The sequence below is a fragment of the Lemur catta genome, chromosome 13, assembly GCF_020740605.2.
Source record: "Lemur catta isolate mLemCat1 chromosome 13, mLemCat1.pri, whole genome shotgun sequence".
Classification (NCBI taxonomy): domain Eukaryota; kingdom Metazoa; phylum Chordata; class Mammalia; order Primates; family Lemuridae; genus Lemur; species Lemur catta.
In genome coordinates, this window is record NC_059140.1 from 83,085,934 (window position 1) to 83,105,477 (window position 19,544).

General features: G+C 52.7%; 1 protein-coding gene across 2 annotated transcripts in view; it reads left to right on the forward strand.

The window, feature by feature from the left end:
• Positions 1-71: 71 nt before the first annotated feature.
• CUL4A (cullin 4A) overlaps positions 72-19,544 on the forward strand; it is a 43,607-nt gene continuing 24,134 nt past the window's right edge. The window contains exons 1-6 of one of the 2 annotated variants that reach the window (XM_045566686.1): positions 72-340; positions 554-669; positions 10,742-10,845; positions 16,733-16,802; positions 18,174-18,247; positions 19,367-19,529. In XM_045566686.1, coding sequence (XP_045422642.1) covers positions 193-340; positions 554-669; positions 10,742-10,845; positions 16,733-16,802; positions 18,174-18,247; positions 19,367-19,529 — 675 coding nt within the window. In that variant the 5' untranslated portion in view covers positions 72-192. The remainder of the gene's footprint in view (positions 341-553; positions 670-10,741; positions 10,846-16,732; positions 16,803-18,173; positions 18,248-19,366; positions 19,530-19,544) is intronic. The other variant, XM_045566687.1, reaches the window with a different exon arrangement.

A 19,544-nucleotide genomic window follows, 5' to 3' on the forward strand; every position in this document is an offset into this window, starting at 1 on the left:
TAAGCAGGGGTTCCGGCGCGCCCCCGAGCCCTCCGGAGGCGGTTGGGCCTCCAGGACGCGGGCGCGCGGGCCGGGCGGGGCGGGCACCGGGCGGCCGGGGCGGAGCGGGCGGACCGGGGCGGGCGGGGCGGGGACCGGGCCGGGGCGAGCGGGCGGAGCGGGGCGGGCGGGCGCGGCGGTTCCGGCCCAGCCATGGCGGACGAGGCCCCGCGGAAGGGCAGCTTCTCGGCGCTCGTGGGCCGCACCAACGGCCTCACCAAGCCCGCGGCGCTGGCCCCCGGCCCCGCCAAGCCGGGCGGCGCGGGCGGCTCCAAGAAGCTGGTCATCAAGAACTTCCGAGGTGGGTGCGGGGCGGCCGGGCCGGCGCGAGGGCGGCGGGACCCCGGCCCGGCCCGCGGGAGGGCTGTGCGGCCGGGGGCTCCGAGGGCGGGGGCGCGGGGCGCGGGCGAGTCCCCGCGCGCGAGGCCGCGGCGCCCTGGGCCCGGGAGGCCCGGCTGGGCCGCGGGAGCCTCGGGGGCTCCCTGAGCCGCGCGGTCTCGTTCCGGCCCCGCAGACAGACCCAGGCTGCCCGACAACTACACGCAGGACACGTGGCAGAAGCTCCGCGAGGCCGTGCGCGCCATCCAGAGCAGCACGTCCATCAGGTACAACCTCGAGGAGCTCTACCAGGTGAGGCGCGTGGGGCCGGGGACGCGCGTGGGGCCGGGGACGCGCGTGGGGCCGGGGACGCGCGGCCCGCCCCCAGCGGCGACAGCGGGCGGCCCAGCCGACACGTGTTTTTGTTTATTGCTCTTGCGGAATTTTCATTTTGATTTCAGGCTTAAGCTGCTTAGACAGATATTGAAAGTTATCCCATAATGGAAGAGAAGGAAGTGTGTTTCTGAGAGCCTCATCACTGATATTTTGGAAGTATGCGGCAAATTGTTATTATAGTTCCATTTATTAGATATAAAACTCTTACTGTTTCACTTGCTAATATAGTTTCATTATTTATGTTTTAGGTAACTGTGTCATACCATTTCCATTAAAAGGCTTGAATTTTTTAAAAATTTTATGCCTACAGAAGTGATTACATTATAAAAATTACGCAAAAGAACGTTTAAATCACCTCTACTCCCACTGCCCAAAGAAAACTACTATTGACAGTTTAGTGTACATACATCCCTTCTTTGTCTTTAGTGTGTGACAAGACTTTGTTTTTTAATCAGCTTTACTGAGGTATAATTTACATATAACGGTGCACTTAATAAGCTTTAACAGATGTATAGGCTTGTATAACCAGCACCACAATCAAGATGTAGAATATTTCAATCACCCCAGAAAGTTCCCAAGACCCCTTTGCAATCAAACCCCTTCCCCAGCGCCCAGCCCTCGGCAATCCCTGGTTTTCTGGCACTGTATTTTGCCATTTCTAGAATCCATCTAACTGGCATCATGCGTTTTGCTACCTTTTGTACCTGGCTTTCACCTAGGATGGTGCTTTTCAGATCCACGCGTACCCTGTGATAGGAACTTCTTGCTGGTACTGTGTAGTGTGGGGAAACCACAATTGGTTTATCCACTCACCAGTTAGCGGACACTTGGGTGTCCAGGGTTTAGTTGTTACGAATGCAGCTGCTGTGAACATTAGTAAGTCTTTGTGTGATCATATATTCTCATTCCTCTCAAGTAAGTACGTAGAAGTAAGTTCTAAGGATTGTGTGGAAAGTGTATGTTTACCTTTATAAGAAATTTCTTGTTTTTCAAAGGTGACTGCACCATTTTGCATCTCTGCCAGCAGTATGTGAGAGTTCCAGTTGTTCCGTGTCCTCGCCAACATTTGGGGTTGTCTCTTGTTAATTTTAACTCTTCTAGTAGGTGCATGGTGGAATTTCATTGTGGTTTTCATTTGCATTTCCCTACTGATCAGATATTAAGCATCTTTTTGTGTGTTCATTTGTCATTCTAAGTATCTTCTTTGATGAAGTGTTTATTGAAATATTTTGCTCCTTTTTGGGGGGTTTATTATTATTGAGCGTTTGGGTTTATTATGTATTCTGGATGCAAGTCATATCAGATAGTGGCCTTGCAAATACATTCTCCTTGTCTGCAGTTTGTCTTCTGATTCCCTTACCCGTGTCCTTTGAAGAGTAGTAGTTCTAAATTTTGAAGTCAAATGTATGAATTTGTTATGTTATTGGTTCTGCTTTTAGTATCTAAAAAATCTTTGCCTAATCGAAGGTCACAAAGATTTTCTCCTGTATTTTGTTCTAGACATTTCAGAGTTTTGTGTTTTACATTTAGGTCTATGGTCTACATTGAGTGAATTTTTGTGTAAATTGGGAGGTATGGATCAGAATTCAGTGTTTCTGTTGTAAGTGTTCAGTTGTTCCAGTTGTTGAAGACTGTCCTTTCCCCACTGAGTTGCCTTTGCTCCCTTGTCAAAAGCCGGCATCCACTTGGGAGTGAGTGGAGTGAGTGGTGAAGCTGGGCGTGCTGGCCTTCCAATTCTATCCCCTTTCAAAGTTGCTCTGGCTATTCCTAGTCCTGTGCATTTCCATGCAAGTTTTAGAAGCTGTTTGCCAATTGCTACAGAAAAGTGTACTAGGATTTTGATTGAGGTTATATAGACTGTAAGTCAGTGTGGGATCATTGATGTCTTCACAATATTGAGTCTGTCAATCACAACAGATAGCTCTCCCTTTATATAGTCTTTAATTTTCTCTCAGTGTTTTCTAATTCCAGTGTACAAGTCTTGTATATTTTTTATGAAATTTATCCCTAAGCATTTCATATTTTAATGGCATAAATGGTACTTTAAATTTTGATTTCTGGTTCTTGCTATTACATATAATACAATTGATTTTTATATATTGATCTCATATCCTTCTATATTGCTAACCTCACTTATTTCTAGTAGATTTTTTTGTAGATTCTGTCAGATATTCTACATAGACAGTCATGTTTTCTTTGAATGGAGATGACTTCTTCCTTTCCAATCTGCATGCCTTTCAGTACCTTTTTTTTGCCTTACTGTATTGTTTAGAACCTCTGGTACAGTTGTTAATGGAAGTGGGAAGAGCGAGTGGGTGTCCTCGTCTTGTTCCTGACATCAGGGGAAATCTTTCATTCTTTCACCTTTTGAGTGTGACGTTGGCTGTGGGTTTTTCATAAATACGCATTGTCAGGTTGAAGATGTTGCCTTCTGTTCCCAGCTTGCTGAGAGTTTTATAAGAAATAGGTGTTGAATTTTGTCAGATGCTTTTTCTGCATCTATTGAAGTGATCATATGATTTTTGTTTCTTAGTTTGTTAATTTATTGAGTGACTTTTCAAATATTAAACCAATCCCTCTCTTCTGGGATAAATCCTACATGGTCATGATATATTATCTTTTTTTGTATACGTTGGATTCATTTTGCAAACATTTTGTTAATTGTTGCATCTGTGACCACATGTGTTGTCTTGTATCTTTGTCGGTTTTGATATGAAAGTAATGCTGGCCTCATGAGTTGGGAAATATTCCCTCTTCTTCATTGTCTGGAAGAGTTTGTATAGAATTGGAATTTATTTCTTCTTCAGTGCTTGAGAGAATTCCCTAGTGAAGCCACCTTGGCTTTCTTTGTGGGAGGGTTTTAAACTTAAATTTCTTGAATAGATACAGAGCTATTTAGGTTATCTGTTTTTTCCAGTGCACTAATCTGCGATGTCTATTCTCTTAATACCATCTGGTGTAATTTTCATCTCACACGTTGTTTTCCTCCCTAGGTGTTTAATTTGAATCTGTTTTACATCTTCCGTATCTCTACTTTTCAAACATGTGGAATGCAGTTATACTAGCTGTTTTATTGTCCTTATCTGCTAGTTCTGTCCTCTCAGTCAGTTCTGGTTGGTTTTGACTGACTGATTTTTCTTCCCATTAATAGATTTTATTTTCCACTTTTGTGCATGCCTGATAATCTTTGGATGTCAAATGTTGTGATTTTAACTTGTGTGCTAGGTATTTTTTTATTCCTATAAGTATTCTTGGCCTTTGTTCTGGACACAGTTGAACTGGAAACAGACTGATTTTTCTGAGCCTTGCTTCTAAGATTTGTTAGGCAGGGCCGGGAGCTGCGTTGTGCCCAGGGCTGTATCCCCACCTGGGAGGCAAGACCTACCTGAGTACCGTGCCCTGAGGTCTCCCAGCTGGCTGGTGGGAGGCTGCTATTCCAGGCCTTGTGGAAGCTCCAAACGCTGTTACCCTAAACCACCTGGATGGTTCCTTCCCTGGCTTTGGGGTTTCCTCACACACGTGCAGCGGTTCTCTGCTGAATACTTGTGGGGTCCCTTGATCTCCTCACTCCTGTCCTGGGTCCCACCTGGCCCCTTGCTCCCCTCCTGGTCTTGCATTCTCACTTGGGGCTCCTGCAGCGCAGCTTGGAAACCTCGGTGCAGGAGGCTGGAGCTGCCGGGCTGGCCTGTTTCCCTCTCCCAGAGATCGCTGTCTCCTAGCCCACTGCCCAGAGCCTTGAAACTGTGGCTTTGTGTATTTTGTCTGGCTTTTCGGTTATTTCCAGCGGAAGGTTAATCCAGTCCCCTCACTGTGTCTTGGCCGGAAGCAGGAGCCCCCCTGGGTAACTAAACTCTCACAGGTCTTCAGCATAATAAAATGTGATGTCTCACAGCTAAGGCTTCTTACTCCTTTTTCCCTGGAGATTTGACTACCTGGTGTCGGCTGCCCCATGGTTTTTTCTTAAAATAGTGGAATCACTTTGCCATACCTTGTATAGTATGCCCCATAAAATGGTCACTGCAGATATTATTAACAATATTTCCAGGTGCCCCGGTGCCCATCTTGAAATCCCAAGGGCTAGGCATGCGTATGGCAGAGTGCCGGTCCCCGGGTCCCCTGGGATGGGACCTCCCACACCTTGGGTGCGTCTCCAGAGCTGACGCCCCGCGAAGGCGCACAGGGCTCTGCAGGTGTCGCCCGACGCGCCCTGTCTCCCTGCACGGGTGACTTCTGGCTAACCCGCTGCCTCAGGCCTTTCGGAAGCGAGTGAGATAGAGATATGAGTAAATGTGAAATTACCGATCTCCGGTAACGAAGGTGGCATGTTTGACCCGGTGTTTCAGAATAAAGTTTGTTTTTGCTTAGGTGGTGTGTATGGTGTATATTTTGCCAAAGAATCTTATGTGAAAGTACCAGTTCTCTCCAAAGTTTGAAAGGTTTTGGTTTTGGTTTTGGTTTTTGGTTTTGCTCAGTCTCCCCAGAGTGAGGTCTGTTGCCTTCTTGTGAAGGTGGCATCTACCCGGTGGCACCTGGAGGCCCGTCGTTGACGGGGTCTCTTTCTGCTGGCCGCCCCTCCTCTGCTCCGTCTCTGGTGAAAAGGGAGATTCACAGTGTGGTGATGAAAGTCTTCGTGCAACACCACCCCGCCATTTTCCTCCTGTAATGTGAGGAGGAGAATATTTTGAAGGCATAGATATTTTTCTGTTTGTTTTTAAAGAGTTTAGATCTGTAATAACTAATTTGCTAAAGAAAGTACATTTTGTGTGTCTTGTGTCTCTGTGGTTTAGTCCTACTTGTCAGCTTAACGAGACAACAGAAAACTGAAGATTACATTGAGAAGAGTTTCGTAGAAAAGCTAAGTGTTGATTTCAGCCAGGGTTTTTGAGGGGTGTGTGTGTGTGTTGCACAAAAAGCTCTCAAAAGGACTTTGAGCTTTGAGGAAAGCCAGGCTGTCTTTCTTGAGTCACAGAGTAACGTCTCTGTAAAACCTTCATACCTGGTGATAACTCTCAGTGAAGGAGAAAGGTACTAATGGTAGAGTTGGATATTAAGTGTGCTGCTAGGGTTGCTGAAACTGTTAGAAAAAGTGAAAAAGTCCAGAAAATGGTGGACAGAGAGACATAGTATTTGATGGACCAATTTGAGAAAGTAACAAATTAATCGAGTGAATTCAGTACATGAGTTAATCAGAAACAGAGAGGAAAAAATACAGACCCAGATGGTCAGGCCCACCAGGGTGCGACGGCTCACACCTGTAATCCCAGCCCCTTGGGAAGCCACGGGGGAGGGTCTCTTGAGACCAGGAGTCTGAGACTAGCCTGGGCAACATAGCAAGACCCCATCTCTACAAAATACATGTATCTAGATAGAGAGATACCAAACCTAAAAGAAAGGATTTCATAATTCAACAGCTTTAATCACTCAATAAAATTAGTCATTGTATTGGGTGGTTTCCTTCCCGATGACACTCAGGGCAGAGGTCAATACGCATGCCAGGTTGGCACACAGCCAGCTGCCGTGCCCTAAAGCTATCGCCTTAGGAAACTTCATTTGTTTCCTTTCACTGGAATTTGAGTCCTCATTTAGTTTCTGTCTTATTGTTTCCTTGTTTCTCACAGGCAGGAACCTGGAGGGGTCCCTGTCACCATCAGAACGCCCTCCCCGCGGGGTGAGCAGTCCCCTCCTAGTAGGTAGAGATCCCTGGAGCGGTCCTGGGCTGCCCACGTGGTACTGGCCTTTTAACTTGTGCTGCGAAGTGACGAGTGTGGGTTTGTGCCTTGGGCCCTGCTCCTCCCATCGGCCATCCCGTGGGTAGTGGGGTGCGCCTTGTTTTCCGGAGGGTTTTGAGTGGCAGTGCTTGTTTGTTTGTTGTGCCTTCATTTCTCCCCTTTCTCCACATCAGTACCTTTCAGCATCTGCCTGCTCTTTCCTTGTGCCTTGCAGTCTGTGGTAGGTCTCTCTCCTTTCTCTAACGTCAGCCGGGAGGGTCTTCACAGGACATGGACCACCTTCTGGGAAGCGGCGCCCTAACTCCTAAGACTCCGGCTGTTCCTTTCCCGGGGCTGTTGACTTTCTTGTTCTGTTCCACACCTGAGGGCAGAGTTGCCCAGGTCCACGGGGAACGTATTGTTTAAGTAGCAGGAGTACACTCTGGGGACCGTTTGACACTATAAATAGACGAGCACTTGACATTCACATGCATGTCTATTTTATTTTAACACACTTGTCTCTGCCGACAAGACAATCGTCTGCAGAACCTGCTGACCAGAAAGGAGCTGCGGTGTGAGGAGAGGCTGCCCTGGGGGAAAATAAAAGCAAAGTTTTCCCACTTGGCTAAGTTTATACGAGGAAAACATCTTTCACGAATAAGTAGAATCCAAATGCTGCTTTTTCTCTACCTCCAATTATTGGATTAAATTCCGTTTCTCTGGGATTCTTAAAATGTTTATGGGCAGAGCACACTGTCCCTATCTGATTAGGTATTTCATACAAGCAGAGAGGGTATTTCTAAATCTCAAAATATGACTAAGTCTCAACAGTTTGCTTTGGGGAGGGGACACTCCCATGTTGCGCTTCTCCTTAATGCCACAAAAGATTTCTTGGGGTCCCGACCACAGGGAGCTGGCAGGCTGGGTGGGGAGGCCAAGGCCGCCTGCCTTCTGGGGCAAATGAGGGGCCGGCACCGTGAAGCCCAGTAGAGCGACTCAGCACTGGGGGGCAGACCTGCGTCACTCTGGCGTTCAGCTCCTTATGAGAAATGCCCAGAATCTTAATTTTAAAAACAAAATAAATCTCAGCTTGCTTCATGTAAATAGTGTGTGCCAAACACGATACGTAGGAGAAAGAGTTGGTTATAAGATTGAACTTCGATTTTCTGTTGTCTTCTCACTAAGCCGACCAGTAGGACTAAAACATAGACATACAAGAGGTGTGATATGTCACAGCTGGGGAAAGATTATTTTAAGGACAGTGATTCCAGGTTTAGGAATTAAGGCATTCAGAAAATGATCTTAATAAGTTACTGCGTTATGAAGGATGTGTACCGCTAAGCTTAGCTTGATTTTTGCCAGAGAAAACACATTTTCTTCATGTTATGTAAAAAAAGTTATTTTGTAATAATTATGTTTGTGGGATTCACTAATGATTAACCACTGGAGCGAAACCTTTGTCATGAGGTTTTCCTGGATGTTTGAAGAGAGAAGGATGTGCAGTCTTCATGGAATGTGAAATGATGGCATTGAGCGTATTTAGGAATTCCTTATTCTACAGTCAAAGTGTGGGGAAGCTTTGTATGTTCTTGTTATTATCTTGGTGACAAACATGCTGGAAAACAGGATTATAATTGTTATTAGGTTGGTGCAAAAGTAATTGTGGTTTTGGACCTGAATTTATAACTGGGTTCGAACGCATCTTTTTTAATCAAAATAGGAACCATTACAATGAACACATTCTTGCCAGTGAGAAATAAGTTTGTTTAATCCTGTAGTGTAAAAATCTGTGCTTTGGGATTCGAAGAACTCTTGGGTAGCATTTTCTGCATCCTGCTGGTTGTGGAAGCATTTTACCTGCAAAAAATTGTCAAGATGCTTGAAGGAAGTGGCAGTCGGTTGGCCAGAGGTCAGGTGAATGTGGCAGATGAAGCAAAACCTCACAGCCCAATTCGTTCAACTTTTGACGCATTGGTTGTGCCGCATGTGGTCGGGCGTTGTCGTGGGGAAGAATCGGGCCCTTTCTGGTGAGCAATGCCGTCTGCAGGCGTTGCAGTTTTCGGTGCTTCTCATTGATTTGCCGAGCAGATGTCTCAGATGTAACGGTTTTGCCGGGATTCAGAAAACTGTGGTGGATCAGAGCAGCAGCAGACCACCACACAGTCACCATGACCTTTTTGTGGTGCAAGTTTGGCTTTGGAGCTGCTTCTCAGTCCAGCCACTGAGCTGGTCATTGCTGGTTGTCGCATGAAATCCACTTTTTGTCGCACATCATAGTCTGATTGAGAAATGGTTCATTGTTGTTGTGTACAAGAAGAGAAGACGACACTTCAAAACAACCTTTTTTTTTTTTTATTTTCGGTCAGCTCACGAGGCACCCACTTACCAAGCTTTTTCACCTTTCCAACTTGCTTCAAATGCTGAACAACCGTAGAATGGTCGACACTGAGTTCTTTGTAAACTTCTCCTGTAGTTGTAAGAGGGTCAGCTTCGATAATTGCTCTCAGTTGGTTGTTGTCAACTTCCGATGGCCACTGCGCTCCTCATCTTCAAGGCTCTTGTCTCCTTTGCAAAACTTCTTGAACCCCCTCTGCACCATACATGCGTTAGCAGTTCCTGGGCCAGATGCGTTGTTGATGATGTGAGTTGTCTCCGCTGCTTTACGGCCCATTTTGAACTCAAATAATAAAATCGCTCGAATTTGCTTTTTGTCTAACGTCATTTCCATAGTCTGAAATAAATATAAAATAAACAGCAAGTAATAAGTCATTAGCAAAAACACATAAAGCAAGAAATGGGCATTAAAATGATGTACAAGATAACCACATTTAAATCCTAGCCCTCTGGGAGGCCGAGGCGGGTGGATCGCTAGAGGTCAGGAGTTCAAGACCAGCCTGAGGGAGACCCCGTCTCTACTAAAAATAGAAATAAAAATTATCTGGACAACTAAAAATATATATAGAAAAAATTAGCCGGGCATGGTGGCGCATGCCTGTAGTCCCAGCTACTCGGGAGGCTGAGGCAGGAGGATTGCTGAAGCCCAGGAGTTTGAGGTTGCTGTGAGCTAGGCTGACGCCACGGCACTCACTCTAGCCCGGGCAACAAAGTGAGACTCTGTCTGAAAAAAAAAAAAAAAAAAGATAACCACATTTATTTAAGAATGTGTTCCAATACCAAACGGCACATTTCAACAATGCTAAAACCACATTTTTGCACCATCCTAATGTAATTGTCATTCTACATTCCTTTTTGACCATTGTCAATATGCATGTATTTTATATGGTAGTAATTACTGTATTTGTTCATCTAAGGTTAATATGATGTGTTCCCCCAATATTTAGTATTGGAATTAATACTTACAAGTATTGCTGCAATGAATACCTTTATAAAACTTTAATTTGCCTTTTTTTCTAGGGGAATATTGTATTAAGTTCAATTCGGATTGTTTATCAAAAGTGTTTCCATTCTGTATATCTCTACATTTTTTTAAATGGCTCAAAGCTTGTTAGTATAAAAACCACATTTCTTTTTATAATATTTCACATTTGAATTAAATGAGATTCTGCTTTCATACATAAGATTTGAAAGGAAGTTTTATTAGAGCTGGTAAGAATGTACAAACATTGTTTCTTTGATACGGTTAAAAATAAGAAAAATTTTTCTGCCTCAAAAAATTCTTTCTTCATTAAGACGAAACTTAAGTAAATTACACGTCTAGCACGCGGGAAAATCAGTAGGAAGTGACACGCCCTGGTCTGCGTGGCCCAGGAGCCCTGCCGTCTTTTCCTTCCGTTTGTCGGGGGCGGATTCCCTGCCCTCGTAGGGGCGAGGGGGCTGGGACCCGCTCACTGGCCACCGAGGGGAACGTGGCGCTGGTTCTCGCCACGACTTCCACGGGCCGCCGGGTGAACGCGCACATGCTCCTCTGGCTCCAGCCCAGACTCAGGACCTGGCACACCCAGAAACGGGTCTGCAGGACCAAACCTGCGCCCAAGTCCCCGTCACGGACGCAGCCGCGGGAGGGGCTCGGGGGCGTGCGGCCAGCCCCGGGGGTACGACTACTGGCCCCCGCCACGTGCTCAGCCTCGACCGGGCCCCCGTTGCCACGAGAAGTGCCCCAGCTTCGTCATCATAAATGGCTGATTTGTGGGTGACGTAAGCACTAAGGAGGGTTGTCTTTCTGTTGTGATTACAGCTGTTTGTCCAGATGCAGTTTGTTTGTTTTTTTAAGAAACAATGTGTGTTCGTACTGAATAATTAATTTATTCCTTCTGTTTTAGGCAGTAGAAAACCTCTGTTCTCACAAAGTATCCCCAACGCTCTACACGCAGCTGCGCCAGGTCTGCGAGGCCCACGTCCAGGCGCAGATCCTGCAGTTCAGAGAATATCCTTTTTTGTCTGGTGAAGTTTCTGTGTGTCTCTAAATCTTTTAAAACTGAACAGTAAGAGGGTAAAGAACTAATGAGAATCCTTAATATTAAAAACAAACAGCTTTTTAAGTTCTCTTTCATTTATAGAACAAAAAGCTTCAATTTGTTTTTTGACACAATATAATAGATTTTTAAGTGAAATTGTTACCATTTAAATTACTTTGCTGATCTGAATTAAAGGGAAATAATGTCTATTTGTTGGGTCTGGTTGAGGTATTCAGGAAAGGTTCTGAAAAATGTCTTAAAATTTGAGTTCTGTGTCCTCTATTCCAGTGAAAGCCACCCGTGTTGGTTTTCTGTAGTGTGTGGCAGACTCCCACCCACTCGCCAGCTTGCGGCCGTGTCTGCCGGAGTCTGGGTGTGGCGCCGCGGTTTCTCTGCCCAGGGTTTCGTGGGCAGAGTCAGAGTGTCGGCGGGCTGTGGGCATCTGAGGTGGGGGCTCGTCCCAGCTCGCGGTCCGCAGAACCCCTTCGTCGTGTTGGCAGGGCGAGGCCCTGTGTCCGCTCTCAGCTCTCGCGGCCCTCGGCCCTGCCTGTCCGCTGCGCCAGGGCAGAGCCTTCCACGGTGAGCCTGGCCGGGAATGGCGAACCTGCAGCTCCGCGGCCCCATGCTCAGTCGGGCAGAGGGTCAGACGGGGCATGGGGGACAGGGGAGGGCGCTGGGCTTTTGCTGTCCCCCCACCTGTGACTCACCTGCGGGCCTCTGAGCTCCTTAGCATCCCAGAGGGAGCCCTGTAATCTGGCCTCAGGCCCGTTCCCTGGCCGCGGCGTGCCCGCTGGGTGCGTGTTAGAAAGCAGGTTTTACACCTGCAGGGGCTGCGTGTGGCTGTGCTTTCCTGGGCCTCCGTCTCTTCTGTGTGAAACTAGGGGATTGAGACCTGCTCATTTCTAAGTTTCTTCTGGATTGAGGAATCTCTTCCAGCCCCGTCCCTCATCTTGGGGACGCGAGCCATGCAAGTTCCCTGGGACAAGCCCTTGCTGCTGCCTGTGTCGGCAGGTGGCAGGGAAGCCGGTCCCGGGTGGGGTGTGTCCACCCAGGCCATATTCCAGCGCTCCCTGTGGATGGTGTGGGGCTCGGTCCCAGCCCTTCGCGCTGGCGTCCGTCTGCGCGTTCCCTGCAAAGCTGCGGCCCAAAGATTGTGAGCTGGTTCCAGATGGCGCTGGCCACACAGGCCCTTGGGCACCCGGCCAGCACGCCCTATCTGAGGAGGCACCTGTGAGTGCACAGACGCCTGCCGCGCCCCAGATACTCCCGGTCCCAGAGCAGCCGCGCCCCAAGACGTAGGCACCTGCAAGAAGCAGCTGGAATGATTTTTCCTGGCCAGTTGCGGCCCAGTGTACTTGGGAGCTGCTTTCTGACTACTTGGCCAAACCCTCCTCCTGCCTGTCAGTTCCACCCTGCGGCTCGACGGACGTGTTCGTCAGTTCACGCTCTGAGCGGCCGCTGGGTGCCCGCTGTGCTGGCAGTGCGGGTGGGCAGCGTCACCGCGCTGGTCCCTGTGGCAGCGGCAGAGGCGTGACCACTTCCCTGATGCTGTGCAAAACCGTGATTATAGAAATTACCATTTGTTTCATAAAAGAAGACAGAAAAAGCACTATCCTACTAAAGACCTTGTTAGTCACGAGGCATCTTGAGTTCCAGAGTGTGGCACTGTGAGCGCCGGGGCAGGAACTGCAGCTCGCGGGCGTTTGGGGCACAGCTGCCCCGAGGAAACGGCCCTGAGCCACGTCGGGAAGGATGGTGGCATCTCTGCAGACAGCGTGTGGGATTCGCTGACCCCGGGGGCCGGAGCATGGGGGGCTGGCAGAGCCCGAGGCTGCGGCCTGGAGGTGCAGGTTGGGTCTGATCCCTGCGCCCGCCCGGGAGTCGGACTTGGCTTTGTGAGCGCCTGAGCGTCCGGCAGATTTGCTGGTTGCTGTGGTGATCGTGTGGCAGCGTGGCGAGGGAGGGCAGCGTGGCCCTGCACACGTTTCAGAGTTTCTGTCCCTGCCGGGCCGGGAAGAAGAAAGGAGGAGGATGAGTTCTGGCCCTTTTGAGCTCAGACTTGAATCGGTGGCAGAGGCATGAGGACGAGCATCCGCGCAGCTGGGCGGGGGCTTCCGGGGCCCAGGGGAGCCCCCGGCACGGCGAGAGCGGCCTGCACGGGCAGAGCGTGTGGCACAAGGTGGGTCCCAGCCTCTGCCCCAAAGACGGGGCTGGGGGCTGCGGTCCTGGCGCTGCAGGAGGGAAGCCCCTGGGCAGAGTCAGGGTGCTCTTGGGCGGGGAGTGTCTGCCCGTGACGGGGTCTCTGTAGGAGGAGCCTAAAGAAAGGTGGATGCTGAGTCGTGGAGGGGCCTTTGTTAGACTGAAAGGTTGGATTTTACCTGACGGTGGAGACTCGTGCCCAGGCAGAGGGCCGGTGGGTTCCGCCTGTCCGGGGGACGTGTGCCTGCAGGCCGTTGGGGGAGGCCAGTGGCCTGGCTGGGCAGTGAGGCCGCGGAGCGGGCATGGCGGCGTCCCCGGCACAGTGGGGTTCCCGGGGAGGGTCTGCCCTTGGCGTGGAACCAAGCGGGGACGGGGTGGGGGTCTGGTCTGGGCGGTGCTGAGGGAAGAGGGCGGCGGCGCTGCCAGGTGTGCCGCGGGCAGGACGCGGATCCCGGGGCCCCGGTGCGGACGGGCCCCGCAGCGAGTGGAGCAGCAGAGGTGGAAGAACTGGGGTGTCCCTGTGTGGGGACGAGGTTTAAATTGGTCACCGGGTTAGTGGCTGGTGAGTCCAGTCTGCGGGGTGGTGACTGCAGGGCTGTGGCGGGGCCACCGTGCCAGAGGCTTGTGGGCCACAGGTGCACGTTCACCTGTAAGTGCCGAAGCAGTGTTCGCGTCGGACGCTGCACCGTGCGCTGGGGACGGAGGAGGGGTGAATGGCGGGGTTCCTGCTGGAAGAAGGCTGTGGCCCGGCCCAGGCGGACGGTGGCCGAGTGCTGGGGAGGTCACAGGCGGCCACTGGCGAGGCGCGTTCCGGGGCAGCGTGTTCAGATGCCTTTTGCCTCTGGGATGTCCCAGAACTGCACAAACCTCTGCTTGCTAAGACTTAAGTAACGCTGCCGACGGGGCTTTGGTTGTGTGACCTTGCAGCCGCAGGTGAAGGCTGAGCCGGCTTCGTGAGGCCCTCACGCCGTCAGACGTCGGGTGGGGAAGGACTTGTGTGGATCGAGTCACGTCCTGCTACTGTCTTAGTTTATCACACCCTCCCTGCTTCACGTGACGGGTGAATTCTGCACTCCCCGCCCTCTCACGGTGGCCAGCTGCCCCTGGGGACAGAGGACCTTCCTGCAGGTGCACACTCGGCACCGCCTGCTGCAGGCCCCGTGCTGCCCCGCGGGAGCTCTGAAGGGTCAGGCCAGCCGTCCTCAGGATCTAAACCTATAGGTGACAGGAGACAGGGCTGGTCTTTTCCTCCTCCATTCAGCCTCACGGCATTGCAGCTTGGGTTGGCAACGGGGTGCCAGGCAGTGCTGGGCCGCGTAGGAGCCGTGTGGCCGGCGGAAGGGAGGTGCAGAGGTGAGCGGAGCGGGAAGCCATGCGGCCCCGTGTTGCTCTGTAGGGAGTCTCGTGCTCCGTGTTGGCGACAGCAGGCTCAGGCTTCCTTGCAGGGACGAGCCGGCGTCACGGAGCGCTTGCTGGCAGCGAGCTGGGCCTTGTGCGTTCATGGACTCGGAGCTGTGGGTACCTCTGTTCACCCTCTTTTCTAGATGAAGAAACTGGGGCCCAAGATGATGCAGCTAGCGAGGGCCTCTGTGTGCTGGGCCAGCGCAGCGGGGAGAGGATGCCGGTTCTGCCTTGGTGGGCCGCGTACACTGCCCAGGGACACAGTCACCAAATGGCTCCAAAAACCTCGTTTTGATAAATATCCTGAAAGAAAACGTTTTCTTGGCTGTGGTACCGAGGGACTTGACTTAGGTTAGGGGTGTCCAGTGTTGAGCGACTCCTGACCGTTTGTGACACGGAATAAGCCGTCCAGGGTCACCAAACGTGTGACCTGCCACCTTCTGCCCCAACATAAGCACTGTCCTTGGCTCTCTTTTTCCTTCTCTTTTTCTATTTCTTAATTACCGATATGGCATGTAGGTGTGTTACAGGCATTTTTGCTGTTGGGCTTCCCCGCAGGAGGCTGAGTAGGTCCTTTAGCCAGGACGGCCCCTTCTGTGACGTGAGGAAAGGGTGGCGGCTGGAGAAGCTGCCGGCAGGGTGAGCTGTGCCTGCAGGTCCGTCCTGCGGTTTGCGTGTGGCCTGTGGCTGCTCCTTGCGTCCGTGGATCCGGAATGCATGTCTGTGCTTAGAGGCTGGGGCCTAGTAAATGCCACACTGAGATACCAGCTTACCGTCCCGTACTTTTTTCTGTGGGACATAGCAAAAAAACCCTATTCATTGAGCATCTGTGTTGATTTTACAGAGCTGTTTGAGAGCAGGTGTTTCTCGCGTGATCAGTGCTGTGCGTTCGGCCCTTCCGTGTTGGTGGGACGCGGCGCTGGCGAAACTCCGCCTGGGATGCAGGGTCTTAGCGGCCCCGCGGGGTCTCCGGGCTGTGCTCTGTCTGCGGTGAGGCTGCGCAGGGCCTCAGACCTCACAGGGTTAAGGCGCCCCCAGTTGCTCTGTCCTGCCTGGCGCCCACTGCCCTACCGGGTCCGTGCGTGTCGTGCCCCCCTGGCGTGTTCCCTCTCCCAGGGCTTTGCGTGCCGCCCTCGCCTCAGCTCCCAGCTGCCCGTGGGGAAGCAGGTCTGCGGCAAGGCTGGTGCGCACGGCTGGCCAGTGGAAGGCCGGGACTTAGATCTGGGGGCTCCACGTGAGGTGCACCTCTCCCGGGTGGGAAGCTGGAGTGAGAGCGGCTGTGACAGTAGCGTGTGAAGCGCAGGCAGCTGGGAGGCACGTGCGACTTCCGGCTTCACAGACGCCTGCCGGGGTCGTCCCAGGCGCTGGGCCAGACTCCGCCCGGGAGCCCACACTCTGGTTTCTTCTTCATACAAACTACTTTCCAAGCCTTTCTTACAAAGGATATTCTGAGGGTCAAACTGAGAGAGCTCGTAATTTGGGACATGAATGAGATTTCATGTCAGTGTCCTAGAAAGTCAGTTTCTATCAAGGTTGGAAGTTAAGGCCAAACGTCAGCCGCTCTCCTGTCCCCTGTGCCATTAATGGTCACCTTCTTCCCTCCCTAACGCTCCGGAAGCCCCCACATGGGACCGCGTCCAGTGTCTGCCTCTGTGCGGTGGGCCTGTGGGTGCCTGCGACCTGCTGTCGTTTGGGCGGCAGGGACCCTGCTGTCTCTGGCAGTGAAGCCCTGAGAGGGAGGGCAGAGCCTCGCGGCAAGGACGGGGGACGGCAGGTGGGCTGCACCAGCCGGCGGTGGGACGCGGCGGTTGATGAAAACCCCATTTATGGTTTTGAACGATTGGTCGTCTGGGTGTACTCGGGTCGCTGTGACACGACGCCCTCGCCGAGAGAAGGTGGTTCCTCGCAGTTCTGGGGGCTGGAAGTCTAAGCTGGAGGCGCCAGCAGGTGGGGGCATCTTGCGAGGGCCCCTCCTGGATCGTGGGCAGTGTCTTTGCCGTGTCCTCACGTGGCGGGGGGCGAGGCAGCTCTCTGGGTCCCTCCCGTCCTGAGGCTCCACCGTGGGGACCTCGTCGCCCCCAAAGGCTGCACCTCCTGGCACTGTCACTGTGGGAGTGAGGGTGTCAGCGTGGGGTTTGGGGCACAGCATCTTCCAGGGCTGTGGTTATGGACCGCCGTGTGGCACTCGGGGAGGAGAGAGCAGAAACCAGGGGGTGGAATCTGCAGTAATGGCAGTTTTCCTGAGCAGGTCTGCACAGACTCGCTGGACAGCGTTTTGTTTCTGAAGAAGATGAACGGGTGCTGGCAGGACCACTGCAGGCAGACGGTGAGCGGCTTTCCCGGGTCGTACAAGCCTCCGTCGAGCCACACGGAGGGAACTTGAGTGACTGGGGGTGTCCCCTCTGTTAATCCAGCTATCCTGGTTTTCTCTTGCGTCAGACGTGGCCTCACACACCCTCTGCACCCAGGTGGGGACGCTGTGGGCCACGTGTGTGCTGAGGTGCGACGGTGCCACCCTCAGCACCTGCCAGCACCGCCGGGCGGCAGGCGAGAGGGGGGTAAGGTGACCTGCTGCTCCATGGGGCAGAGTCCATGGTGGTGACACAATTCTTAGGCTCCTGGTGGCCTCTCATTTCTTCTCAATCGCAGTTTTCTCCAGATAATTAAGCCTGAATTCCACCAAAGTCTCAGACGCTGTAGGTGTCTTGATACTGACTTAATTTTTTTTTTTTTGAGACAGAGTCTCACTCTGTTGCCCGTGCTAGAGTGAGTGCCGTGGCATCAGCCTAGCTCACAGCAACCTCAAACTCCTGGGGTGAAGCGATCCTCCTGCCTCAGCCTCCCCAGTAGCTGGGACTACAGGCATGGGCTACCATGCCTGGCTAATTTTTTCTGTATATATTTTTAGCTGTCCAGCTAATTTCTTTCTATTTTTAGTAGAGACGGGTCTCGCTCTTGCTCAGGCTGGTCTCAAACTCCTGAGCTCAAACAATCCTCCCGCCTCGGCCTCCCAGAGTGCTGGGATTACAGGCGTGAGCCAGGTCGCCCGGCCAACACTGACTTAATTTTATATATGTGACTTTTGGCGTGACCTGGCTATTACTTGAGTGAGAGAAAAGGCAGTGTTGGTGGTTGTCCTAAGTAGGTTCAATTCTTACACTTTCTAAATGAGGTGAGTAGGAGGCAGGGTGCCTGGTGGGTGCCAGAAGTGGGTGAGTGTCTGTTGGGGGGTTTGTTTGTGGGGACAACAGATGTCCACAGCCAGGCGTGGGGGGCCTGCTGGTTGGAACGCGGGACAGGCTGGTCAGCCCACACCCCTCACCCGCAGCGTGGGGTCAGCTGTCCACGTGTCCACCAGCCTTGTGAGGACATGATCAAAAGCTTGATGCCCCGCTGGCCTGGTGAGGGGGACCAGGTCCCCGCTGACCGCATTGGTCAGGAAGGGGCAGATTTAGGAGACATCCTTTAGGCCAAGTGCTTTAAAAGCCCTGCGGCCAGATTCACTGTGCGGAGCTGAGTCAAACACCAAGGGCAGCCATTAGGCTCAAGAAAAGAAACCGAACTCGGGGGCCCTGGGGGAGCCCCTTTCTGCGCAGAAGGGCCGGGGTGAGGCGGCAGCGCTGGTGCAGGCGGACACCTCGTCCTGGGTGCTTTGCTGACGGACCACCAGTGAGCTGTTCTCCTTTCTGCCCGTCAGATCATGATCCGGAGCATCTTCCTGTTCCTGGACCGCACGTACGTGCTGCAGAACTCTATGCTGCCCTCCGTCTGGTGAGTGCCGCCCGCGGGCGGTCTGCCGTGCCCGCCTCTCCCTGCCCGCCTGGGGGCGTGTGATCGGCCGCCCTTCCTCCCTTTCTCTGGTGCACAGTCGGCAGCATCGTGAGTGCCGGCGAAGGAGGTGGGGTCTGTGGTCAGCAGGGAGGGGCACAGGCGGAGCTGCGCGGGCAGGGAGTCCACAGGAGTGACTTCTGGCACTTTCTCCAGCTCACGCTGAGCTGCGCCGCTGGGGCATCCCCACAGCCCTGCAGGGGGTCGGTGCCGTGGGGCGCTTCTCTCTGACAGGCCCAGGCCTGGCACTGTCTGGAGTGGCTCTTCCCAGCGCTGCACTTGAACTCTGGGAAGGCTGCCGGCTGCTCTCAAGGTCGAGGCCCCTGAGGCCGTGCAGCCCCCACCCCCGGGAGTGGCTTCGCCTCCTGGCCCCTGGCCCGGCCTCAAAAACAGGCCTCCAGATGCCCTGCGTTTCCATCTTTCTCCTCATGCTGTCGTCTTTTGGGGACCGCGTCAATGGGAGCTCTTCCCGTGTGGCTCTGGCCTCCCGGGGACGCTGGGGCCCCTCCGCACTGCCACAGCCTTCGCTGGGCTGGCAAGTCCCTGCTGCCACCAGCCCTCCTGCCTCCCGTGAGCCAGCTTGAGACAAAGGCTTGTGCCCAGTCTCATCCTGACTCGTCTTTCTCTGTTGATGTGAAACTTCATTCTTCTCCCACCTGGAGGGGCCAGTGGGGCTGCCCCGCCCCCCTCACGCCCAGGTCCTTTACCTGGCTTCCCTCCCAGGCCCCACTGTGCCCCCAGCCCAGGGCAGCGCCACTTCCACTCTGGCCAGAGACCAGTAGCTCCATGCAGTACTGATGTGACTGTCGGTGGCACGCGTGACCGGGAGTGTCTCGGCACCCAGCCAGGCCAGGAAGGTAGAACAGCCTTGTTTAAGGAAGAAACGTAAGGCGTCCTGGACTGGCGGGAACATGAAAGAGTTTGAGAAAGGAATTCTCAGCACACGGACGCGGAGAGCGAGCAAAGCAGCACCAGGGTGGTGCCCACAGCACAGCCGGAGCTTCGCCTGAAGCTGCCACGACGGGAGACTGAAGTGAGTCCCGTTTCTCCCCCTCTGCACAGGGACATGGGACTGGAGCTTTTTAGAAACCATATCATCAGTGACAAGATGGTTCAGAGCAAGACGATTGACGGGATCCTCCTGCTGATTGAGCGCGAGAGGAGCGGGGAGGCCGTGGACAGGAGCCTGCTGCGCAGCCTGCTGAGCATGCTGTCCGACCTGCAGGTGGGCGGCCGGCCG